Here is a 27,669-nt window from a genome sequence, read left to right as displayed (position 1 = left end):
AGGAGATTGGACTTTTGTTTTTTAGATCCTAAAAATGGCCCAACTCTTCAAGAGAGGATGAAGTCTTATAAAGCTGCACTGATCACCCTTTATCTCATTGTGTTTGTAGTTCTCGTGCCCATCATTGGCATAGTGGCAGGTACAGTACTCTAGTTCTGAAACTCATCTGGTAAATTATTTACTACAGAAGCAGAAAGAAGCATTCAGTCTTTGGTATATGGCAAATATGTAAGAATTTGAACTTAAGATCAAAAAATGTTCCTCAAATTTATTTCATGGAAAAAAAAAAACAGATTCTGCAAAGTTATTGCATAAAAAAACTTAAATAGCCTAGACAATGGAACTTTAAGATAAAAATATGAATATGTAAAGGTAAGATGGAAAGAATTGACCGTTTCAGCAATGTTATCATCTGAAGTCCTATGAAGTTTTGATGATGCATCATAAATTTCATGGTAAGCATTCTAGTTGCAAATGTGATGATATAAACATGATTGTTTATATTAGCGATGCCTAAAATATAAAAACAAGCCAGTTGTCCTGGAAAAATACTTTTATTCCTAGCATTGAGAGCAGAAAGAAATATCCCTACAAGTCTTCAGGGGAAACCTCAGAAACTAATGACCTATCCCTCAGCAGTATTTGTCCTTTATATGGTCACATATTTCATGAGGGTTTTATTTAAAACCTCTATATAAATGAACTGATAGCATCCTTTCAAACAAACAAAAACAACAAAAAAATAGAACACTTTGCTTGGGTCCTACATGATGTTTTTCAGGTATATATTTGTTTTGAAGAGTTTGTCTTGAGTTGGGGATACATTTAAAGAGTTTATACAGGATGGGAGTAGGCAATGGCACCCCACTCCAGTACTCTTGCCTGGAAAATCCCATGGATGAAGGAGCCTGGTAGGCTGCAGTCCATGTGGTCGCTAAGAGTCGGACACGACTGAGCGACTTCACTTTCACTTTTCACTTTCATGCATTGGAGGAGGAAATGGCAACCCACTCCAGAGATCAAATTGCCAACATCCACTGGATCATGGAAAAAGCAAGAGAGTTCCAGAAAAACATCTATTTCTGCTTTATTGGCTATGCCAAAGCCTTTGACTGTGTGGATCACAATAAACTGTGGAAAAATCTTCAAGAGATGGGAATACCAGACCACCTGATCTGCCTCTTGAGAAATTTGTATGCAGGTCAGGAAGCAACAGTTAGAACTGGACATGGAACAACAGACTGGTTCCAAATAGGAAAAGGAGTTCATCAAGGCTGTATATTGTCACCCTGTTTATTTAACTTATATGCAGAGTACATCATGAGAAACACTGGACTGGAAGAAACACAAGCTGGAATCAAGATTGCCGGGAGAAATATCAATAACCTCAGATATGCAGATGACACCACCCTTATGGCAGAAAGTGAAGAGGAACTCAAAAGCCTCTTGATGAAAGTGAAAGTGGAGAGTGAAAAAGTTGGCTTAAAGCTCAACATTCAGAAAATGAAGATCATGGCATCCGATCCCACCACTTCATGGGAAATAGATGGGTAAACAGTGGAAACAGTGTCAGACTTTATTTTTCTGGGCTCCAAAATCACTACAGATGGTGACTGCAGCCATGAAATTAAAAGACGCTTACTTCTTGGAAGGAAAGTTATGACCAACCTAGATAGCATATTCAAAAGCAGAGACATTACTTTGCCAACAAAGGTTCGTCTAGTCAAAGCTATGGTTTTTCCTGTGGTCATGTATGGATGTGAGAGTTGGACTGTGAAGAAGGCTGAGCACCGAAGAACTGATGCTTTTGAACTGTGGTGTTGGAGAAGACTCTTGCGAGTCCCTTGGACTGCAAGGAGATCTAACCAGTGCATTCTGAAGGAGATCAGCCCTGGGATTTCTTTGGAAGGACTGATGCTAAAGCTGAAACTCCAGTACTTTGGCCACCTCATGCGAAGAATTGACTCATTGGAAAAGACTCTGATGCTGGGAGGGATTGGGGGCAGGAGGAGAAGGGGACGATAGAGGATTAGATGGCTGGATGGCATCACTGACTCGATGGACGTGAGTCTGGGTGAACTCTGGGAGTTGGTGATGGACAGGGAGACCTGGCGTGCTGCAATTCATGGGGTCACGAAGAGTCGGATACGACTGAGTGACTGATCTGATCTGATCTGATCCAGTGTTCTTGCCTGGAGAATCCCAGGGATGGCGGGGCCTGGTGGGCTGCTGTCTATGGGGTCGCACAGAGTCGGACACGACTGAAGCGACTTAGCAGCAGCAGCAGCAGCAGCATACAGGGATGGATAGCTTTCATGTAACTTAAGCAAATTTATAAACATTATTTCCCTCAGGACTATTTTTGAGGGATTTGATTGACATTTGAATTTATTTGCCTTGTAGCTCCCTTTTTCTCCGAGAGTGACAAAATGTCTTGACACATGCTTGAACAAGAGACAGGCTGGGAGGAAGGTGTGTTTTCATGTACATGCTAATCAGCTTAACAAGGAAATGCTCCTAATATAAGGCCATACCTCCTCTGTCAAAAGGATATTCCAAGACAGAACCAAAATTTTACTAAGGAAGAAATGATAATGAAAGCAACAATGGCTTTAATATTTTTGTAACATTTTTGAGCGTTTACTATGTTCAGGCCCTGGGCTATACATTTTCCACAGATTATCTTAAGACACCTCACAATAACCCTTGGACAGACATATGCTTACCCTCATCATCCACAAAAGAAAACTGTTCAGTGATGGAATTGAAGTTCCTACCATGACTCCTGACTCCTATCCTCTGTGGTCTACTATCTCCCAGTACAATCAGGTGTTTAGAACAAACTATGATTGGCCACTAAAAAATTAACTTGTTGTAACATCAGCCAGGAAAATATTTTCCATATGTAAAAGTCAAATACCATTTTGGATGTCAAAAACAAAAGCCAACCACAACCAACCAACCAATCAAACCAACCAGAGCCATTTAAATAAAAGAACCTGATGTGTCTGTCATTAAACAACAACTTCCTGATAACCAGGTTATCTATATGTTGTTTATGTTTATGCTTATCAGTTTGAAGTGCTTAACTGAAAGATGCATCATTGTTTGGGATCATTAGCTATCAGCCAGTTAGAATTTGCATAATTTTATCACTTTTATGGGGCTTCCTTGGTGGTTCAGTTGGTAAAGTATCCACCTGCAACAAAGGAAACCCTGGTTTGATTGCTGGGTTGGGAAGATCCATTGGAGAAGGAATAGGCTACCCACTCCAGTATTCTTGGGCTTCCCTGATGGCTCAGCAGGTAAAGAATCTGCCTGCAGTGTGGAAGGCCTGGGTTCGATCCTGGGGTTGGGAAGATCCTCTGGAGAAGGAAATGACTACCCACTCCAGTATTCTGGCCTGGAGAATTTCATGGATTGTATCTAGTCCATGGGGTTGCAAGGAGTTGGGCACGACTGAGTGACTCACTTTCATTGCTTTTATGTAAACCATGGCCTGCAGAACCAACCTCAGTGAATGCAACTTCTTTTGGCCCATGCACAATGTGAACTGAAGTTTGAAAATATCAGGGTTCTAACCAGGTTCAAAATCTCCGGGCTGTTACCAAATGCTACTAAGTCAACACAGTTGTTCTAGGGTTGACAATGATTGACCTAAAGTAGTTTTGTTTCCTTAAACTGTGGCATGTACAAAAGCTAAAAGTATTCAAATCTTGCAAGTTCACATGAGCACCCCAATTCACCAGAGTTTAGATCTCCTGTGTTTATCATACTTGAATAATAAACAATTGACTATACATTTACAGCTGAAAGTTTTAGAATTTTTCCAAAAGAAAGCTAAAATGCAATAAATTAACTCTATATAATAAAAAAAATTAAAATGTAGACAAAATATATCCCTATAATGATAGAAATTATTCTGTTTTGGCAAATATAAATAAGTAGATGAAATAAAACGTTGTGCATGAAAACTAAAGTGTCTTATGTACTGAAAAATATGTCTTAATTATAGTCTTTGCCACAAGCTACCTTTTTTCCAAGAAGCTACTGCATTTCTATTACAGTATAACAACATATAATAATGTCTCTGAAGAATAAGATAAGGTTAAGCCTAAGGTTAATGTATATAAATTGCTGACAAACTGAAGATCCTTGAGCTCAAAATAATACAAATTTTTGGTAGAAGAAGGTATTGCCAACATGGAGGAGTATATGTGATCTGTAAGGTCAAATATAACCTTCTCCATATTGTACAAGTCATAAAATTTGTCTCCTTTCAAATGTAAGATAGAAAAGTCACAAAATGCCATCTCTCTGATGATAATGAAAGAAATGAACATTTGAAAATATGAACTCTAGCATTCCATACCTAGATTTGCGATACACATACCTATATCATCTGTATCGCAATTAAACGTTTTTAAAGAAAGTAAGGATTAAATTAGGTTTCATTCAAGATTTGGGAAAACAAGCAATATTGCATTTTTAAATCTGTAAGCAAAATATAGCCTTTATTATCAGTTCATGTTGAACTTGATATTGAATAAAAATCTTTGGTCACATGACATTTTATCAAATCAAATCTTCCCTTTCTACACTATGAAGAGGTTTTGTTTTATCCCTATGAAATAAAAAGCATTTCTAGTGAAAGTAAAAATTATATGGTTGAATAATTAAATCAGTATGCCTATTAAAATAAAGTACAGATACTATCTTTCTCATGGAGCACCCAACTTCCTCCCAATTTTTTATATTACATAATATTAACTCCTGCTTGTATCAGTATTGGGCATGCAGATAATGAATCCAAAATATTAATAATAATTAAAAAAGGAAAAGTATCAAATGTGTATTATGTGCCAGGGAAAGATCTGAGCACTTTACATATATCAGCTCATTTAATTATTAACACTGACTAGTAGTATCCCATTTATAAGGTAGTGAAATGATAGCCTGATTAATTTACTCAAGGGCACAGTTTATGAAGGAAAGAGCAAGAATCCAGGCAGTTCCCATCTAGAGCCTGTATTATTAACTGCTACCTGAAAAAGCAGTAATCATCATAAAAGAAAAATTTTAAGGGCTAACTTAGAGATAATTTTGCAAATATTGTTAGTTAGGGTTTCTGATTGTTAAAGTCAAATTCCATTCCCAGTCAGTTTTCTATTCCCAGAGTTACTCGAGCAGTGCTTTATATACGGTAAGTACTCAATAAATAAATCATGGAACTGGCAAACGCATAAATGAAGCTGTCAATCCAAAACTTGCTCTCTACACTTAATTTAATAAATGTTACGAGATCCAACTAAGAAATATACTATTTTGTCCAAAGTATTAATAAAATAATGTACACTCAATATGGCCTCTGTTGTGGATTGTATCAAAATGTAGCCACATATTTTATTAAATCAAGTAAGCTAATTTTAAAGAGAATATAACTAGGAACAAATAATATATATATTTTAAAATTGTGATTTAATTGAATATGTAGTTTAATGCTTAATAAGAGCTACAATGACAGCCGTCATGAAACACCTTCTTTAAGTGATGGTGGTGAAGACTTTGTAACTAAGATAATAACTTTCAAAGATAAGGCAGTTTAATTTGAGTAGTTTTCATATGTGCCATCTGTGTGCTATGGGATTTACTTGCTTTATCTCATTCATTCTCAGCACCACTGTAAGACAGTTATTACTCTTAGGTCTTTGGGGAAGCCTAATTAAGAAGAAATATAACTTGCTCAGAGTAACCTAGTTAGTAACTAAGGAGTGGGACTAGATTCCAGAATTGGGCAGCTTGTTCCTAGGTAAACACCAAGCTCTCATTTGTATAACACGTACCCTGAGCTCAGGGTGGAATTCAGGGCTTTTCATGTGTTACTTCAGTTAAGTCTCAAAACCTGTAAAGCTAATAACTATTGTCATATCACTTTAAAGAAAATTGACAGGTCAGTTATTGCTGTTATATAGATATACTTTTAAACCATATGAAGTTACTCTTTACTGCTCAATAATGGTCAAATACGTAAAGTCTTATATATTCAAATTAATATAGATAAGAGACTGATATATGTGTAGATAAAAGGTATAAATCATATCGATATATATATAGAGAGAGATGAAACCATAAAATCTTAACCATCATTAACTAGAAATAAAATGGTGCTTAACATTTTCTTCATGGTGTTTCAATTAATGTATTATTTTATCTGCAAAAGTAATATTTATACTTTTCATTTTTGAAACTGTAAACATATTGCTATAGATCCTTTCATAAGGATAATTAGCTTGTTTAGAGAACATATGCCCATTTGGGAATATATATTAGCAGCTCTATGCCTCAAACACCATTTAATAGAATTTTTATATTCAGGAAATAATTGCTCATAAGATGGTTCATCGAAGGGTTAAATATATTAGTAGAAATAGAAGCAAACTGAATATAGGAGTTTTGTTAAATATGGCAGAACCACACATAGAATAATAATGTAGTTATTCAAATTATTTTAGTAAAACAATATTAAGTAATATGCAAGGGTCTTTATGATAGATGCGAATTGAAAGCTAGTTTCCAAATTATATATAAGCTCTTGATTGTATAATAATAATATGATAGTGGAATCAGAAATCTGATATGCATATACTAAAATGTTAGCACTTAATTCTGCACCATGAGATTAATGGTAAATTATTTTCACTAGTCATATTTTCTAAGTTTTCCTCTACAAGTATATATTTTATAATAAGTAAAGAGGAGTCTTGAAAGAACAGTATTTTTTAAAGTTAAAAAACTTTTTATCCAATTTCCTTCTCTACCAACAATAAATTAGATCTGCAGAAACTGAAAGTGATAACTCTCTGGTAGCTTAGTAATAGCATAAGGAAGATGAGCCAACAATTTATTCATACTATGGATAACACTAATATTTCTACTTTTACTACATATTGTTTTTGTCACATCATCATTAATCTTCATAATAGCTAACATATTCAACATGTTTACTTCAGATGCTGTGTTAAGCATTATCTCATCTTATCCTAACAGCACACCTGAGGACAAGGATACAGTGTACCTCATAATCTGTAGCATTTACTCTTGCTCTCATAGCTAAATGCAGCGACCCAGAAGATTGATCTAAGCAGCAAGTCAGAAAGAATGACTTAACTGTGGAATAAATTCTAATATAAAATGGGAAAAGGAGACTGTTTCCCTCTCAGCACTCTGCCTACCTTGGTTCATACTTTGTATGTTTGAAATAAACACCTGATTTAGGATAGCATTCAGAATGTTAGAATGGGATGAAGTGATGTGGAATGGAACGGTGGATGCATTTAAGGATACAGGGCATGACTCTGTTTATTTTTACTTAAATATGCAGCTCAGCTCCTGAAATGGGAAATGAAGAATTGCACAGTTGGCTCAGTTAATGCAGATATATCTCCAAGTCTGGAAGGCAAAGGAAATGGCAGTGAAGATGAAATGAGATTTCGAGAAGTTTTGATGGAACGCATGAGCAACATGGAAAACAGAATCCAGTATCTTTCAGATAATGAAGCCAATCTCCTCGATTCTAAGAATTTCCAAAATTTCAGCATAACAACTGATCAAAGATTTAATGATGTTCTTTTCCAGCTAAATTCCTTACTTTCCTCCATCCAGGAACATGAGAATATCATAGCTGATATCTCCAAGTCATTAGTAGGTCTGAACACCACAGTACTTGATTTGCAGTTCAATATTGAAACACTGAATGGCAGAGTCCAAGAGAATGCATTTAAACAACAAGAGGTAAGAGTTTTTGTACTGGAAAGTCATATGCTGGGAGTGAATCCATCTGTAACCTATCTCCTCAGATAGTCCAGGGCAGAGAAAAAGTTGCAAAACCTGTTTGTTTGTTTTTTAACTTTACTATATTGTATTGATTTTGCCATGGCAAAATCTGTTTTAACATCATTCTACTTACCTGATTTCTCTTGCAGTCTCACCAGAAAGTTCCAAATGGATTTACCTACTGCCTCTTCCAAATTCCTAGCCGAAGGCGGAGTTTGTTTGTTTTTCATCAAATATAGACTCTCTTAGCATGTTTTAATTTTATAAATACTTTCAGAATGCCTCTTGAGATTCTCTAAACCAATTACAGTTGGTAGATTATCTTAGCATATTTGGACAGATAGACACAGTTTTTGCAAATTTCAAAAGAAACCCAGAATATCTTTATCATGAAAAGAATGAAAAGCTTATTTACATGGGTAAATTGTAAAATCTAAATTTTAAAATAGTTTGTCACTCACAAGAAGTATGGCTAAAGTTTTATGTGTAGAGATAACTCTAAGTAAAGAATTTGAATAATGCATCAACATCTTTTTACCATCACAGGATCAAACACAAGAGAGCAAGACATCTTCTAGACCACTTGCCAGCCAAAGTTTTTTTGCAAAGGCCCAGATGTAACTCTTAGGAAATGTGATCCAATAAATCTTTCTTTACAAAAATAGACTTTGACCCATGGGTCAAAATTTTTCTTAACTTTGCTCTAAACTACTCTGTGGCCAACCCTCTGAGTTACTTTTTATTGAAGAGAAGGAATTAAGAAGCAAGTTGTTTAGTTCAGAATTGGATTATTTTTTGTTGTTAGGTAGTTATAATTGTTCCATTTGTGAAAAAAACAAGCTCATGGATAAAGCTTTATTACTTGTGTGAAAAAAATTAATCTTCATATTACATGGTATCTAAGCCCTAAGATCATAATGTGAAATGTGTAAACTTTCCACCATTAGCTCAGTAAGGCTGCCATCTTCGTAGTATATTTTACTTGAATAGACTATGTCTTAATTAATGAGGTTGTTTTCTATATAGATACAGTGTTATGCAGTGGTGATTTTTGTAAATAGATGTCCCTTATAGAGAGCAAAGAGAAGCCTCTAAAGTTTTAACATCACGTGAAAACCAATTAAATTATTGACTAGAGAATAGACTAAACAGGTTGAAAAAGCACATTTTAATATTTATTTATTGTAAGATGCAATCACTGAGAAGACAATGGCATTGCTGTTTAAATATAGAAACCACTGGTGAACCTCATCCCAACGTCAGCCTCGATAGTCAGTGTTGTATCCTTGTCACATCTTCCAAATACTGACTGTTCCTCTCTCCCCCATGGTTAGTAAGTATCTAAACATATACAAATGTTATTGGAATATCAATAACTCTGGCTATGGAGGGTTTAGAAAGAGTGCACAAAGAAGAAACTGTCCACAGGGCTGAGAACCTTGAGAGACAGAGGAAAATAAAGTATCAGCTGTGGGAATAGAAACTGATTAAATATGAGGGAAAGAGGATAGGAGAAGAAACATTACTTTGTGTGAAAACAAGATTAACTACTCTAAAATCTGACTGTGTGGATCACAACAAACTGTGGAAAATTCTTAAAGAGATGGGAACACCAGACTACCTTACCTGCCTCCTGAGAAATCTGTATGCAGGTCAAGAAGCAACAGTTAGAACTGGACATGGAACAACAGACTGGTTCCAAATAGGGAAAGGAGTACATCAAGGCTGTATATTGTCACCCCGCTTATTTAACTTATATGCAGAGTACATCATGAGACATGCTGGTCTGGATGAAGCACAAGCTGGAATTAAGATTGCCGGGAGAAATACCAATAACCACAAAATATGCAGATTACACCAGCCTTATGACAGAAAGCTAAGAGGAACTAAAGAGCCTCTTGATGAAAGTGAAAGAAGAGAGTGAAAAAGTTGGCTTAAAACTCAACATTCAGAAAAGTAAGATTATGGCATGCAGTCCCATCACTTCATGGCAAATAGATGGGGAAACAATGGAAACAGTGACAGACTTTATTTTCTTGGGCTCAAAAATCACTGTAGGTGGTGACTTCAGTCATGAAATTAAAAGACGTTTGCTTCTTGGAAGAAAAGCTATGGCCAACCTATAAAGCATATTAAAAAGCAGAGACATTACTTTGCCAACAAAGGTCCATCTAGTCAAAGCTATGATTTTTCCAGTAATCATGTATGGATGTGAGAGTTGAACCATAAAGAAAGCTGAGAATTGAAGAATTGTTGCTTTTGAACTGGTGGTGTTGGATAAGACTCTTGAGAGTCCCTTGGACTGCAAGGAGATCCAACCAGTCCATCCTAAAGGAAATCAGTCCTGAATATTCATTGGAAGGACTGATGCTGAAGCTGAAGCTCCAATACTTTGGCCACCTGATGCAAAGAGCCAGCTCATTGGAAAAGACCCTGATCTGGGACAGATTGAAGGCAGGAGGAGAAGGGGACAACAGCGGATGAGATGGTTGGATGGCATTACTCACTCAGGAGTTGGTGATAGACAGGGAAGCCTGGCGTGCTGCAGTTCATGGAGTCACAAGTAGTCGGATATGACTGAGCAACTGAACTAAACTGAAGATCAGAGGGGCAATGAGACAGGGTGAGAAGAGAATGAAGATGGACACAACGAAAGAATAAGAATTTACTTGATATTGGTAATGTCCCCAAGTCCTCAGAGATTATAGATTATCTGTGAACTGGCTCAGCTGGTAAAGAATCTACCTGCAAAGCGGGAGACCTAGGTTTGATCCTTGGGTTGGGAATATCCCCTGGAGAAGCAAACGATTACCCACTCCAGTATTCTGGTCTGGAGAATTCAGTTCATGGGATCACAAAGAGTCGGACAGGACTGAGAGACTTCCATTTTAATCACTTTCATGAATCCACATAAATGAAGAGTTAAAACCAAATAGGAAACCATTTGGAAGATAGTAGAAATGCTGAACATGTTTGAAGTGATACATGTGTGTGCATTTAGTTGCTCAGTCGTGTCTGGCTCTTTGCGACCCCATGGACTGTCCATGGGGATTCTCCAGGCAAGAATACTGGAGTAGGTCACCATGCCCTTCTCCAGGGGATCTTCCCAACCCAGGGATTGAACCGAGGCCTCCCACATTGCAGGCAGATTCTTTACCCTCTGAGCCACCAGGGAGCCTGGAAATGATATATAATAGAAACAGCTGGAATCTGGTAATAATCGATCATTGAGTTGGAATAGATTGCACTTTCGTTTTGGAAGTGGTCCCAGCATTAGAGATGGAGGTACAAGGGAAAGGAGGAACTTGCAAGGTTAATTTTTTTAAAGCTCTTTTTTTGTAAGACAGTAGTCATTTGTAGAGATTTGAAGTCTATGTGAGTGCTAGCATGTGTGTGTGCATGCACGCTTGCTCACTGAAAATAGTATTTATAGTCTTGTTCCCATTGCTTAAAACAATTGGATTCATCTTTGAATCTTTAGCCCAATGCAGGAATAAGTAAATTAAATAAATGCCTCAATCAGTAATTGTTTGAATAAAAGGCTTATAAGTAATACCAGCATATGTTTATCAAGGACAGACCAGGCATTAATTTGAAAGAAAGAAGAATACTGACTAAATGAAAGAGAGCGGCGGGATTTATCATCTCTGTTTTACATAGAAAGGACTGTAAGAACGCAAAATTAAATGCTTGTTTCTAGCAGAGCTGCTGGTGGTGGATGGGCAGTGTGTGCAGTTACTGTAGAGCAGCAGTCTCCAGCCTTTTTGGCTCCAGGGACGGTTTCGTGGAAAACAATTTTCCCTCAGATGGGGGCTGGTGGGATTTGGTTTCAGGATGATTCTTTTATTGTGCACTTTACTTTTACTTTTATTGTACACTTTATTTCTATTATTATTGCATCAGTTCCACCTCAGATCGTCAGGCATTAGATCCTGTTAGCTGGAGACCCTTGCTATACAGGACTTTTAAAGATATATCAAATGAACTTTCTCTCCTCCCAATAAAACCTGTTTCAAGTAAAGTGTGGTTAATATGAGCGCTATATAGAATTTTCAAAGAAGGGGGAAAAAAGGCAGCCTCAGCTTTAGGTATGAAAAACATGAGTGACTCCTAAGGTTTAGGGAGCAAAAATCACCAACTAGTCCCTTGACCTTTTCTCTGTGGATATCAGGAGCTGATAACAGGATATCAGGATATCACAGGATATCTGTGGATATCCTGCCAGCTGGGGAAATCTGCAGCCACATCAATGATGTCAAGCATATTTATCATGTTCTTATGCTCTATAAAATATCCATGTTCATTATTTCATGTATATATGTACCATATTGTACAGAAAAAACTAAATGGGGAGGGGGGCCACAGAGGGTAGAGACATCCTAATCTAGAACAAGGTTTTGGATGGGGGAAGGCACAGTCAGAGTGGTAAAAACTGGCGTATCTCTATTTGAGTGCAGTGCTCTTGTACAGGCAAATCTGGGTACACTTGCATTTCTTTCCAAAGGTTTTAGTTGACACTTTGGACCCTCTCACTTTGACTTGTCCAGTCCAGTCAAGTGAGGTGAAATTTTCTTTTCACACCTGGATTAAGGAACAGTACACCACTGATTTATTTCTTTGTGCAATTGGGAAATGAGACTCTATCAGCAATTAAACATAGAAGTCATTAGAAAAGTATAAATCATACCATGAAGACAGGACACAAGGTAAGTAGAACAGAGAAATAGAAAATGTTACCAAGATAGATGAGAAAGATAGGTACCCTGGAAAGAGAAAGCCCAGCTCCCAAAGGAAAACCCAGGAAATGACTTGAAAGGAAAAGTAATTAAAAAATATATATTGTCAAAAACTTTACAACTGGATACTTAACCTCATCACAATTTGAAAAGCAAATTGAACAAGATTTTATTACATCTACTCTTACTCTGAAAAATTAAATGCATTGATGATACGCAGGGTTTGAGTGCAAAAAGTAGGCATTCAGATACATTAAGTAAGATTTTTTTTTTTAATTGTCCTGTATATTTATAAGGTGGTAGGGCAGTGGTGAACAAAAATTTTTATACTTAGTCCCTTTGATCAGATCCACTTCCAGGAAACTGTCCTATAAAAGTGCTTGTATAAATATGTAGATACATATAAAATTGTGTTCATTGCAGCATTATTTATGTGCAGCTCAAAACTCTTTATCAATAGGAATCAAATTATGAAACATACAATATAATTCTACTAAATTATAGAAAATAAAGCAGTTTCTAAATATTTTAATAGGTAAATATTCTTAATATATTATTGAGTGAAAAATAAAGTCATAATCCAGAACATGATGCCATTTCTCTTGTTCGTAGTTTTCAGATATGTGTGCATGTATATAAATGCCCACAATCGATATGTGCATTTGAAAACATAAAATAATGAAATCTCAAATACAGAGGCAAAAAACCTGAACATAAGATATTGTTAATATGCTAGTTGAGATTTTATCGAATCTGAAAAGCTATCCTTAATGGTCATTACCACTGAGAGTTGTGACATTAAGCTTTGCTATTGTAGTAAAACAATTTAATATACAAATTTATTGAGTTGATAGAATTGGAATTACTCAAGTACAGCATAAAGAGTTTAACTTTAGATGAATTTAAAACCATATGCCAAGTTTCAAATTTGATTTTAGTTTTAGCATTTTGACATGTAGATATTTAGGAATAGAACCATGTCTAAGATATATATATATTTAACCTTTTTTTTTTTTCTGGCAGAGTGTAGAAATAAGCCATTCAGTTAAAAGAGGAAATGCTTCAAAACCAAAGAATTACTGTTTTAAAGTTATTCTCTAATTTCCATATTCTTATCCATAATATTATTGTAATATTATCCATTTTTAAAAAATCTGACTTGTAGGGCTTCTTAAACTTATATATTTGATAATTGTGTATGTAACAGAAATTGCTGATGTTGGCTTGTGTTTCACAGGAGATGCGTAAATTAGAGGAGCGTATATACAATGCATCAGCAGAAATTAAGTCTCTAGATGAAAAACAAGTATATTTGGAACAGGAAATAAAAGGGGAAGTGAAACTGTTGAATAATATCACTAATGATCTGAGGCTGAAGGATTGGGAACATTCTCAGACATTGAAAAATATCACTTTACTCCAAGGTAACATATCTTCTCATTCCTCCATAAAATGATATACTAAGATGTACTGATACATGTAGAAATTTGGTATTGGAAATTCTATAGTTTTCAAACAGTTTTGGAGCATATATTTATTACAAATATCCAGAGGAAGGAGTCTTGAGATCTTTTCAAGATGTGTTAAGATAACTGTTCTCTGCTATATTTAAAATTGATAACCAATAGGGACCTACTTTATAGCACAGGGAACTCTGCTTAGTGTTATGTGGCAGCTTGGATGGAGGGGAGTTTGGGAGAGAATGTATACATGTATATGTGTGGCTGAGTCCCCTCACTGAATCTATCACAACATTGTTAATCGGCTATCAGTTCAGTTCAGTTCAGTCTCTCAGTTGTGTCTGACTCTTTGCAACCCCATGGACTGCAGCATGCCAGGCTTCCCTGTCTATCACCAACTCCCTGAGCTTACTCAAACTCATGTCCATCAAGTCGGTGATGTCATCCAATCATCTCATCCTCTGTCATCCCCTTCTCCTTCCTTCAATCTTTCCCAGCATCAGGGTTTTTTCCAATGAGTGAGTTCTTCTCATCAGGTGGCCAAAGTTTTGGGAGTTTCAGCTCCAGCCTCAGTCCTTCCAAGGAATATTCAGGACTGATTTCCTTTAGGAGGGATTGGTTGGATCTCCTTGCAGTCCAAGAGCCCCTCAAGAGTCTTCTCCAACACCACAGTTCAAAAGCATCAATTCTTTGGTTCTCAGCTTTCTTTATAGTCCAACTCTCACATTCATACATGACTATTGGAAAAACCATAGCTTTGATTAAATGGGCCTTTGTTGGCATACTAATGTCTCTGCTTTTTAAAATGCTGTCTAGGTTGGTCATAGCTTTTCTTCCAAGGAGCAAGCATCTTTTAATTTCATGGCTGCAGTCACTATCTGCAGTGATTTTTGGAGCCCAAGAAAATTAAGTCTGTCACTATTTCCATTGTTTCCCATCTGTTTGCCATGAAGTGATGGGACTGGGTTCCATGATCTTAGTTTTTTGAATATTGATTTATTAAAGAAATGGTGAAAACTCTTAATCTCAGAGGCTGAGAGTCCACAGCTAGTCTGTGTCCCTTGTTTTTTGTCTCACGCTGTATAGTTTTTCCTGAAATGTCTATCTTGGTTTAGGGTCCTAATCACTGAATCAAAGTCTTTGCGTATGCACTCTTTTTTGTCAAAATTCATCCTGGAGTACTGTAGATTTGCTTCCCTTCAATTTGCTCAGCAAAATTCAAGCTGCAAATTGAGTCTTTCTGGCCTACTTTCCTGCTCTGTTGTCACTGTGCAGAGATGAATGACCTATAGCCATGTTCACAGTTGTTGGGTTAAAACCCCTTTGTTGGGAAGAAGTACTTGCTGCAGGAATAGGAGATGCATGGATTCCCATTGATATAGAACCATGACATCACTTGTGGACACCTAAAAATATGTTTCCAACATTAAGCTATAGCTTAGGAGAACTTGCTGGTTGTTACTACAGCTATTTAATGCCCAGTGGTATGTAATTTACATGATGATTATATTTTTAAAAAAGCAAAGAGGCAAAAAAATATACAACACAAATAGAAAAGATAAATGTTAGAGGTTATTCTCTTAAGATGATAGAATTATGAATTAGATTTTCCTCATTTTGTCTAGGCTTTCACCCTTCCTATAATATGTAGAGTTATTATTGTAATTAAAATGCAATAAAACATTATAGCCCAGTGGTGTATATGAAGGGAAATGGAAAATGTGCCATTGAAATGGAAAATGTGCCGTGGATATTTGGAAAATTAAGTTATCAGGGAAGGAAGGTCCTAAAACCCAATTTGGACCTTGCAAAATCAGAAACAGTTCAGGAAAATGGAGAAAAGCAGGGGCAAGTATTTCAAAAGAAGCAAAGAAAATGGACAGAATATACTTACTCATCACATTATCTTTATTTATGTAGCCCCTTCTTAGAATTTTTCAGGTCTTACATCTTCCCACCTGATTACAATTTGTAAACGAGTGCTGTTTAACCAGTGACAGTAACTATGACTGTGTATTGTCCTTGGGGTATGTGGATGAACCATGGAAGTTGAAAAATGCTTCTTTTAAAACATTGCTATGTTTTAGAGATTAATACTTGTCCTGTGGCACTCTATGAAGAAGAGGGACATAGTGCCATCTGTTTTTTGGACACAAAAAATTCAAGTGACTTAATCAGTGTTGATCGGACTCAGTACTGGGGGACACTGTGGTATTAATAATTGCCATGCCAAGTAGTCAAAATTTCCCCCGCAACCTCCATCTTATTTTATAACATCTATATCCAACTTGGGATTCTACTTAATATTATACTCAAAAAGTTATTCCTTTACTCATTTTCACTTTACTGTCTTTCCCCACATCTCTCCCACTTATCCAGAATTCTTTCTTCTCATTCTACCCATTCTTCAAAGTCCACTCCAATCCTACCTCCTCAGTCAAGTCTTTTCGACCACTGCTCCTCATGCTGACATGCATCTCTCTAACAAATACCCAAGGGTATCATTTTCAACAATATGGTTTTGGTTATCTACTTTGTATGGACTTCTGTTTCCCATGACTCTACTTGGACATTTTCCACAAAACATCTAACTTAATATAGTGAAATCTGCCTGGTGGTGAGGTAACAGGGAGATGTTCCCAGAAACTTAATCATCAACCTTCTGGTTCCTGTGAATCTGGGGTCTCCATGCTAGTGGTCTACACATAGTTACCATCCTTCACCTCCATGAGCAGCTTGGTGTCTGCAGATCAACTCAGACATGTGTCAGATTGTTACATATATTGTTGGGAAAGAACTAGGACTCTGAACTTGAAGCTACCTTGCTGGACTACTGCTTTCTGTCTGCACCCCCTCACTTGTCTCATTGTTAACTGCTTGTGCCTGCTCATTGGAGCTCAAGGAAGGCCTAGGAAACTAAAGACTTCTCAACAAACAAGAAACAGGGAACCTGGAGAGCCTTGGGCTGGGTAGGTCCCGAAGATCTTGCTTGATCCCCCTTTTCTTTGATGCTCCTCAATCCTGAGAGGAGCATGGGTAAGACAAGAAGGGGAATAAAATATTGGATAGAGAGGTTAATCATAAACTCGGCAAGGAAACTCAGTTTTAGGGGTGCTGGGTTTCATTCCCAGTAGGTACACAGTACTAATGTGGACTTGTCCTGTCATTGACTCAGTGTCTCTCTCTGCCGCCAGGATCTGAGAACGCAGAACAGTGCTCAGCACACATAAATACTTAATCTGTAATCAGGCTGTCTAGTTTAGGGCTATCTCTTTGTAGTACTCAGTGGCTGGCTACACGGCTTCCATCCAGGAAGGTCAGTCTCGTTCGTTCTGTATAACTGTGCAACAAACAAAAGGCTTTGGATTTGCCTATGTAACTGTCTTGACAGGTGACAAATTTATTTTACCCTTGCTTTAAAACTATGATTAGTAATTGTCATTTATTTTTTTTAAAGGTCCTCCTGGACCTCCAGGTGAAAAAGGAGATAGAGGCCCTCCTGGACAAAATGGTATACCAGGCTTTCCAGGTCTAAAAGGTATGGTAATAGTAACTACTCCACTATGTACCACAGAGCTGAGTAGTGTACAGCCATGTATGAGGAAGGAGGGTTGAGATATTTGATTGGTTCTCTGTGGGGTGTGTGTGCATGTGTGTGTGTGCATGCATGTGTGTGTATGTGTGTATTGAGGGCATATTAAGTGTTCAGGTAGCCTCATCACCTCTATGTTCAGAATGGTAAGCACTGATTCTTCATTTTCGAAGAATGTTAACAACATGAGGTTGTTCGTTAATTCTAGGGAGGGCTGTCTATATCACTGACCGCAAACAGTATTTGGCAGAACTAGTTTGAAGTCACAGGTGAAGGAAAATATGAAAACTACCTTCACGTTGAATATATTTACACATTATCTGGTTTTAAAGATACAAAAAATAAATAAATAAAATGAGTCAAAGGCGAATTGGATCATATTCCTTATATAGTCCTTAACTGAACATACCTGCTTAAACCTCTGCTGCTGCTGCTGCTAAGTCACTTCAGTCGTGTCCGACTCTGTGCGACCCCATAGATGGCAGCCCATCAGGCTCCCCCGTCCTTGGGATTCTCCAGGCAAGAACACTGGAGTGGGGTTGCCATTTCCTTCTCCAATGCATGAAAATGAAAAGTGAAAGTGAAGCCATTCAGTCTTGTCCGACTCTTAGCGACCCCATGGACTGCAGCCCACCAGGCTCCTCCATCCATGGGATTTTGGTAAGAGTACTGGAGTGAGGTGCCATTGCCTTCTCCTAAACCTCTGCAGTTTCAATATAAAGATTGACTAGAAGATGGATGAATTTTACCTTTGCTGTCAGTTACTCTCTGTATCTTACTTGGAGCAAAATGTTTCAAATTACTTTCTTCAGTCTATTTTGTAATCTTGAAAGCAATATTTTGAAAGAAGATAATAGAAGACAGAAAAAGAGAAAGATCATGAACTTTTTTTGCTCTAAAAAAAAAAGAAGATAATAACAAGAACATGATCACCATGTTATTCATGGCTCAAAAGCAAATACCTGTATGATTTCTGAAGGTGGGGAGTACATTGCACAGTCTTATTACAACTAAAATGGTTTGTTCTGCCCTCTCCCAAAATACCTAAATAGTAAGGATTTCATCTTATTTTTCTGTCTTTTGATTATACAAAATGTCCTTCTTTCTGATCAATGTATCAACCAGCCAAGCTTACATCAGAAAAACAGTTTTTAAAAATGAAAAGCACGAATTTGACACAAGCCTGCCCTTTATATCATAGAGCTGAAACACACACACACAGAAGTCGCTCAGTCGTGTCCGACTCTTTGCGACCCCATGGATTGTAGCCCACCAGACTCCTTGGTCCATGGGATTTTCCAGGCATGAATACTGGAGTGGGTTGCTGTTTAAAGCCAGTATATAACATTTACATTTTTTTTTAATTAAATTCCTTTAAAGAAAAAAAAAAAATATATATATATAGGGTGAATTGTTGCTGTGCCTTTGAAAGTAATACCAGGTAAGATCCTTTATTCAAAAGTCTTTCCACTTGACTAGCACCTGGCAGAGCTTAGCAATGGTGTGTTAATGTCATGAGCAGGGGAAGTAACCAGTGTTATATTATCTGCCAGAGTGGCTATTGTCAAAGGTCTGTCAGCTCCTCCGTTACGAATTGCAATTGTCAAAGCTTTATAACTCAACCATAAAAGTTCAGTCTGGGCTAAAACTTTCTGTCCAAAGCTTCATCTTGGGAACATCTTTTGTAGCTGTTTCGGAACTATGGATGTATGAAATAGAAAGAGGGATTTAAAAGTTTCAGTTTTTGTTAATACCATAAACAGATACTGTTGCAAAGCTGCTTTGATTCTTTAAGTGAGGCTTTAGTCTGTGGCTATTGGTGCTGCTCCTGTACACAAACAAGCATTATCTGGCCCCTCTAAAGAGAAGCAGATTTCACTGTGGGAGTGATAAACTGACTCTTAGATTATTAGGTTGCCATTTGATTTGGTGCACTGCAGCAAAAATATTCAAGTTATAAGGCATCTCTCCTACCTAATTGCTGCATTCTGTTTTGCTCTTTGCCACATTGCCCATTTGCCTCATGTGTAGAACTGGAATCAGGAGCTTAAAAGTATATAATGGACTGTCTTGATAATTCTACTTTCTGATTTAAGCAGGTTTATTAAAACCCCACATATACATGCAGTTAAGCCCACTAAACTCAGCTTGACACTCAACCACGATATGAAAGTCTGAGAAAAATAAGTGTTTATCCTGATGTTCAGTTTCCAAGTTGTGTCCAACTCTTTGCAACCCCATGGACTGCAGCCCACCAAGCGCCTCTATCCGTGGCATTTCCCAGGCAAGGATATTGGAGTCCATTATTTATCTTAGTAGTTTAAAATAATCAATACAGCAAATATATTATAATTGTTACTTATGTACTGGGGTGGATATTATGTTAAACTGTGCTTTATCTCAAATAATATAATAAAAAATCATTTCAGTGTGCTGTTTCCTTGGCAGCATGTCAAGGAGAATGACCTATGACCTTTTACTTTAAAATTTATTTTAAAAAGTTTTTACTGAATACTTTCCCTGTGCCTGGGAGACACACGCACACACACAGTTACATTATTGTTTGGGATAACTTCACTTTTCACTTTCATGCATTGGAGAAGGAAATGGCAACCCACTCCAGTGTTCTTGCCTGGAGAATCCCAGGGACAGGGAGGCCTGGTGGGCTGCCGTCTATGGGGTCGCACAGAGTCGGACACAACTGAAGCGACTTAGCAGCAACAGCAGCAGGTATAAACAAGAGCATGCGAGATAGAGTAATATATTCCTTCACTAGTACCTAGTTTTCTTTAATAAATATTCTTTGATATTTCCCATTGCTTGAGTTGTGATTTCTCTGGGACAAATCTTAAAAATCCAACTTTTAGCTTACATTTCAAAGTTATCACTTCAGCCACAGCAAAATCCTGCCATTTGAAGATACCTGATTAGACTACATAAACCTTCTAATTAAAACTTTAAGATGTGTTTCCTCATGTGTTTTTATTTCTATTAACAATATGTTACTTGTTGAATAGCTGCTGTGTATGCACTAATGTTTTTCCACTTATTGTTGATGTTATCTATCAGTTTCTACACATGAAATTTTAGGAAAGACATTATTCCTCCACCTTGGAGATTCAACTCTTTCATATCCATTAGTGAAATTAGATTGCTTCATTATTTTCTCAAATTGTTATGAAAAATGAATTATTATTACCGTTTTTTCCCCCCCTTCATTTACCATGTAGGTACTCCAGGTCTTAAAGGTGATCGGGGGATCTCTGGTTTACCTGGAATTCGAGGATTCCCAGGACCAATGGGGAAGACCGGGAAGCCAGGTATTCTGATAATGCATATTCTCTCTATAGACCATGAAAATAAACACCAGATCATTGATATTCCTTTCAACTTCTTAGATAACAAAAACAATGGTCATCATGGTATGAACAGTAGCAGTTACATGCAGTTTATTTTGTGATCTGAAACATTTTGAAACTGATTTCTGTCTATGTGAGCAAGGCTTCTATTTACTAAAGGAAAACAGTTTAATATAAAACCACAACAGAGGATCTATCAGCTTCACACCATTATAAATCACCATCTATCATAGAATAAAGAGAGTGGGAGACTGGCAAAGAAAACGAAAAAGCAAAATACTAACCAAATAACCAATATTAATAAACAAAATTAGCCCCCCTTTAACCAAAACCCTTCAAATCCTCTTAAGTTATAATTAGCAAAACACAGGTAGACCTGAAATCCTATCCTTTGTAAGATAATTTGCCTCCTACTCTATCAGTTCAGTTCAGTCGCTCAGTCGTGTCCGACTCTTGCGACCCCATGAACTGCAGCATGCCAGACCTCCCTGTCCATCACCAGCTCCTGGAGTTTACCCAAACCCATGTCCATCGAGTCAGTGATGCCATCCAACCATCTCATCCTCTGCTGTCCCCTTCTCTTCCTGCCCTCAATCTTTCCCAGCATCAGAGTCTTTTCAAATGAGTCAGCTCTTCACATCAGGTGGCCAAAGTATTGGAGTTTCAGCTTCAACATCAGTCCCTCCAATGAACACCCAGGACCGATCTCCTTTAGGATGGACTGGTTGGATATCCTTGAAGTCCAAGGGACTCTCAAGAGTCTTCTCCAAAACCACAGTTCAAAAGCATCAATTCTTCTGTGCTCAGCTTTCTTTATAGTCAACTCTCGCATCCATACATGACCACTGGAAAAACCATAGCCTTGACTAGACGGACCTTTGTTGACAAAGTAATGTCTCTGCTTTCGAATATGTTATCTAGGTTGGTCATAACTTTCCTTCCAAGGAGTAAGCATTTTTTAATTTCATGGCTGCAATCAACATCTACAGTGATTTTGGAGCCCAGAAAAATAAAGTCTGACACTGTTTCCACTGTTTTCCCATCTATTTCCCATAAAGTGATGGGACCAGATGCCATGATCTTAGTTTCCTGAATGTTGAGCTTTAACTCAACTTTTTCTCTTTCCTCTTTCACTTTCATTAAGAGGCTCTTTAGTTCCTCTTCACTTTCTGCCATAAGGGTGGTGTCATCTGGATATCTGAGGTTACTGATATTTCTTCTGGCAATCTTGATTCCAGCTTGTGCTTCCTCCAGCCCAGTGTTTCTCATGATGTACTCTGCATAGAAGTTAAATAAGCAGTGTGACAATATACAGCCTTGACATACTCCTTTTCCTATTTGGAACCAGTCTGTTGTTCCATGTCCAGTTCTAACTGTTGCTTCCTGACCTGCATACAGGTTTCTCAGGAGGCAGGTCAGGTGGTCTGGTATTCCCATCTCTTTCAGAATTTTCCACAGTTTATTGTGATCCACACAGTCAAAGGCTTTGGCATAGTCAATAAAACAGAAACAGATGTTTTTCTGGAACTCTCTTGCTTTTTTGATGATCCAGCAGATGTTCTTTTATTAGTACTTAATAATCAACATGCTTGGGCCCATTACAATTTGCATACACGATGATATTATTTCTACTCCTTATGCCAGTAGCCTAAGCCTGAATTGTGAACTTTGCACAGAAATTTTAGAAGGGAGCAGGGGCAGAAAAATGCAGAAGCAATTAGCTATATTGCCAAGTGGTAAGTAATAAACATTTGTACAGTAGGATAGAAGTAATGGGAGCTGGATGCTGTGGAAGTAGGCTGCTGCTGCTGCTGCTAAATCGCTTCAGTCGTGTCCGGCTCTGAGCAACCCCATAGACAGTAGCCCACCAGGCTCTCCCATCCATGGGATTCTCTAGGCAAGAACATTGGAGTGGGTTGCCATTTCCTTCTCCAATGCATGAAAGTGAAAAGTGAAAGTGAAGTCTCTCAGTCGTGTCCGACTCTTCGCAACCCCATGGACTGCAGCCCACCAGGCTCCTCCATCCATGGGATTTTCCAGGCAAGAGTACTGGAGTGGGGTGCCATTGCCTTCTCTGGTGGAAGTAGGCAGTAGAGTGATTAATTCCATACAGCAGGACAAGGTGTTAAAGAAAGTGCTATGGGAGCTGGCCTAAAGATGCATAGTATACCATTTTTGTCTGTGGTTTTCAGGCTTCAGCAGGCATTGGAATCACCTGTAGGGCCCTGTTAAAACAACTTCCTGGGCTCCTGGGCACCAACTCCAGAGTTTATAATACAGTAGGTTAAGAACTGGGTTCCCCCAAGAATGTTTACTCTTCGCAAGTTTCCAGGTAATAGTGATGATGCTGATCCAGTTATCAGAGTTTGAGAACCACATTTCCAGTAAAGAAATGTGGAGAAACAGTAACTCTGTACAGAGGTAATAAATCCCTTGACCAAAGATATTCTCAGGATATCCCTTCCTTATTAAAAGATTCAAATTTGCTAGAAATGTGAGCAGCAGTGCCTGGTACTAGTTTAGTTATACTTCAGATTAAAACAGTAAACGAGTTCTTCCATACAAAAGTCCAAAGAGTAATAAAATTAGAAATAAAATCTATGAATTGTCATCTTCTAAATAATGACAGCCTGCACTGTCTGAGTGATGTCAAAGCATTAACAGATTTCAAAGCAAAAAAGTTTTTTAAAAAGCAATCCTATTTATTTTCTCCTATTTTCTCTCCTGCTCTCCTTTTCTTCCCCACCCTGCCCTCTTTCTTCCATGTGTATTAAGTACCCCCCACCCCATATATATAAATACACACACACACACAAGGGACAATGCTTGGTACAAGGGAATGAGAAGTAAAGAAGACACAGTCCTTAACTGATAAAATATAAACATATAAGCAGAAAAAGGGAAGACTTTCTTCTTGATCCGTCTCAGATTTATAGAGCATTTATTATCTCAACAGGTTTATTGAAGAGAGTTTGGAAGATTTAATTGATGTGTAACCTTACATATATTTAAAATCCCTAAAGGACTCTGAATAGAACCTGTTTAAATGAACTAGATTTTCCAGCAATGTAAATAATTTACTTCTCGTGGAATCCATTCAAAGTCTGATTCTAAGAATGAGTTATGGTCTTTCTTAGGAGTATCTAAAGCTATAGACCATAACAAATTCATTTATTTATTTGACAAACTATTATGAAACACTTTCTCTGTGCCATTCATGGAGATATTTATAGATAGTCGAATATATGGATTTGAAACTCAGAGGTGAAGCCAGATGTAAAAAGACAAAGTTGTAGTCAGGCTCATTTAAATGTTCACTGAGGTCAATGAATTTTAATAATCATTTATTTTAATAGTAGTTCTTGGGTAGTCAGTGAGAAGAGAAGGGGCCTAGGATAAAGGCTGAAGTGGTTCTGGAAGTACAGACAGAGCAGAAAGAGCAAATGAGCCCGAGTGAGGAGGAGAGCCCAGACAAGGTGAAGTGGAAAAGGCAGACAGTTGCACAAGTCGGTCAAGTAAGATGCAGCCCACAGAAAGCTTTTGGCATTTTTTGCTCTGAGGACGTTGCCTTTATTGAGAGCACTTTTGGTGGGGTTGTCTGGAAGCCAGATTAGGGAAGGCCCAGAGGTAGCTGGTGACAGGGACTGTAGATGGGGGTAGAGAGGTCAGGCTCTTCCTAGGGAGAGGGGGAGCTCAGTTCTTTCTTTTGATTTTGTGTTTTCTTTGGAGGGTAATTTGAATACTGTTTAAAGGCTGATGGCCAGATGAAATACGGGAGTTGCTGAAGATATAGAGGAAAGAAAGGTGAAACAGACTGTGACACGTTAGGAAGAGGGTGGAAGGGGAAGGATCTAGGAGACAGGAAGAAGCAGGAGGGGGCCGAGGAGGGAGGCTGTCACGTCTAAATCGACCTGGAAAGGCTGGCTGAGCTGAGTGTGCCTGCGTGTGAAAACGGGAACCCAGTGCCTGGCTCCTGGCAGGGGCTCTGAAAATGCCCGTCTTCATAATGATATCGGTGAGAATAGCTCCTCTGATCTTAGAATTTAAAGCGGCAGTACGTTACATACCATCTACTTCTTATTTTTCAGTGATTGTCAGAAATATTAGTTCTTTATTTTTGATGAAAGAGTGACATATCTGACAAGAGGTGGTTAACTCCAGATTTTGACAAAGTTGTTGGGCTCACTTTTAGCCTAAGGCATTGCTTCATAAAGGAGAGAGGAGCCCCTGTTCTCTAGAAAGGATATTTTTCATGTGTTCAGGTGTGAATAAAGATTTCCAAATGCCGTCTGTGAGGAAATCTCTGAAACATGCTAAAATGACATAAAACATTCGTTTTTATTTATAAGAAGAAAAGTGGGTCATTTGCTCAGATCTTTAGTTTAAACCGTTCTGTTGTTCAAATACTGAAGACAAATTGCAGTATGAAAAGACGTCCAAGAATCATCTTACAACTATTTTCTAATTGTGAAAATAGTGCTGGAATGATAAAATTGTTTATTATCTTCTCTGAAAAGAATTAGAACTGACCAGTTACACTGTTTTAAACCCCTATCCCCAATTTTTGTTTAATATCTTAGATTTTTCCTCTTGAGGAAGTCTAAATCTTTGTTATTATATCTCATAAAAGCCTACCATCCACCCCCCCAAAAAAGTAGAAATGGTCTTGGGTACTTTGTGCAAGATTAATGCTTCTTGTCAATTTAGTATTACCTGAAATGACTGAATCATAAGTAAAAAGTAATGATGTACATTGTAATCATAGGTGTAAAACAATTAGAGACTTTCTCTTTATCATACTCTGATAAAGAATGGTTGGTATTTCATGAAATCTTCGCAATAAAATTTTAATGAAATTTTAATTTTTAATAAAATCACACATTATTTTGTATTTTTTTAAATGTAGTAAGTTGGGGATCAAAAAAAAATCTTCTCTAAAAGTCAAATAAGGACAAGTGTTCAAAAACAAAGCATAGATGAAGCAAAGTAAACTAGAGGAAAAAACAGATAAAAAAATAAAATCCAAAATAAAAAGTAAAACTGAAAAATAAAGTTTAAAATAATTGTACCATAAAAAAGTGAACTGAAATGAAAATATCCTCTCTGATTCACTGAGAATAAAATCATGGAGACCATTCTAGCTAAGTGATGTTGTATAACAAATAATGAGAGCTACCATCTCTCACATGCATCTCTTATGGGCAAGGCCTTTTATAAACATGGTTGCTAATTTTCCAGGCAACTCTGCAATAGAAAGTATTGTTTTTTTTTCATTTGAAAGAAGAATAAACTTCAGCTCAGAAAGGCTTAAAGACCTGTTCTGAGCCACATACCTAATAAGTGGCCAAGCAAAATAATTCAACACAAGAGATTTTAAAATGATTGTTATTATTCCAAAGCTCATGAGTTTTTGAACTCTGCTTTCTGAGTTCTTGGATGAAGAGAGAGCAGTCCTTGGTGTTATTGGAGGAAATCAAGAATGTTAATAAAGATTTTGACTTAGAGCTGGATGGCACTGTGCTCAGTCATGCATTTTATACCAGGAAGGTTATTATTTGCAAGACAGCCAACTGAGGGCCCTTGGAAGGAGAATCATTAAGCAAGAGTAGCACCCCTCTCATGAGGCGGGATTGTCCCTCGTGAAGTCTCTTGTTGGTGCTAAGGACTGATCCTCTGGATCTACCTTTCCGAATGGAACCATGGGTTAAATAGCAACCCATTAGCAAAGAGCAGGGTCTTAGCAATGTTTCCGTAAGTATCTGAAGCCCTAAACCTTATTAGAATACCCTTTGTACCACACCTCTAACTATGTGAATGAAATTTCACAAAGCCAAAATTTCTCAAAATTTCTTGAAGCCTAGAGGTTTAGACACCCCCTCAAACCTTCCCAGCTTTCCCCAGGACTGAGGTAATCAGGATCTCAGTACTCCCAGTTCTTTTCATGGCTCAGTCTTTGAGAGGCTCCACACAAAAAAGAAATAGAAAGTAAGATAGAAAAATTGTAAAGGAATGGAAAATCAAGGTTTGGGATGAGATGGTGGACACTAGACTTTCTGGGGAAGGGAGGAAGACACAGATAAAAAGGACAAAAAGGAGCATGCACACACCCCAAACAAACTGCTTACTCCTCAGTTTTGCTTACTTTAGGAAAATGGAACACTTAATGCCCTGGTAAGGAATCGGAGATAATGTATGTAAAGGACCTACCCATAAAATGCCAAGTTCATAATAGCCTTCTAAAATGATAGCTATTGTCATCATCATCATCATCATCATCATCAACATTATTATGTCTGAGCATCTGTAGGTTGTTATACATTGATGTTCTTGATGACCTTACCATGCTCTGTCTCCTTTTAGGGCAAGCATTGTGAATTGCCTAAATTAATTTTTTTCCCTTTTTTTTTTTTTAAGGACTTAATGGACAAAAAGGCCAGAAGGGAGAAAAAGGGAGTGGAAGCATGCAAAGTAAGTTTATAATTTCTTGGTTTTTTCCCTCTGTGCCTCTGTAATAAACAAGCTTGTGACGCTGGTGGGCTACGCTTGAGGTAGAGGTTGAGAACTTCAGTGTTGATCCATAGATGCTCTGAAAGTCAGCCACAGTTTTCTACAAGTAAACTGTGCTAATTGGAATAAAGCAAATAGATTAAATTACACAACTCTAAATCTCATTACCCATTTGTATTTAG

General features: G+C 37.5%; 1 protein-coding gene across 2 annotated transcripts in view; it reads left to right on the top strand.

Moving 5' to 3' along the window:
* Nucleotides 1-27,669, top strand: part of MSR1 (macrophage scavenger receptor 1) — a 79,593-nt gene that overhangs the window by 9,532 nt on the left and 42,392 nt on the right. For both annotated transcript variants that reach the window (XM_055567257.1, XM_055567258.1), the window contains exons 3-8: nucleotides 26-139; nucleotides 7,382-7,791; nucleotides 13,807-13,993; nucleotides 17,487-17,567; nucleotides 20,852-20,941; nucleotides 27,395-27,448. In XM_055567257.1, coding sequence (XP_055423232.1) covers nucleotides 26-139; nucleotides 7,382-7,791; nucleotides 13,807-13,993; nucleotides 17,487-17,567; nucleotides 20,852-20,941; nucleotides 27,395-27,448 — 936 coding nt within the window. The remainder of the gene's footprint in view (nucleotides 1-25; nucleotides 140-7,381; nucleotides 7,792-13,806; nucleotides 13,994-17,486; nucleotides 17,568-20,851; nucleotides 20,942-27,394; nucleotides 27,449-27,669) is intronic.

This window comes from Bubalus kerabau, chromosome 2 (genome assembly GCF_029407905.1).
Source record: "Bubalus kerabau isolate K-KA32 ecotype Philippines breed swamp buffalo chromosome 2, PCC_UOA_SB_1v2, whole genome shotgun sequence".
Taxonomy (NCBI): Eukaryota; Metazoa; Chordata; class Mammalia; order Artiodactyla; family Bovidae; genus Bubalus; species Bubalus kerabau.
This window is presented reverse-complemented; position numbering and strand designations above follow the sequence as displayed.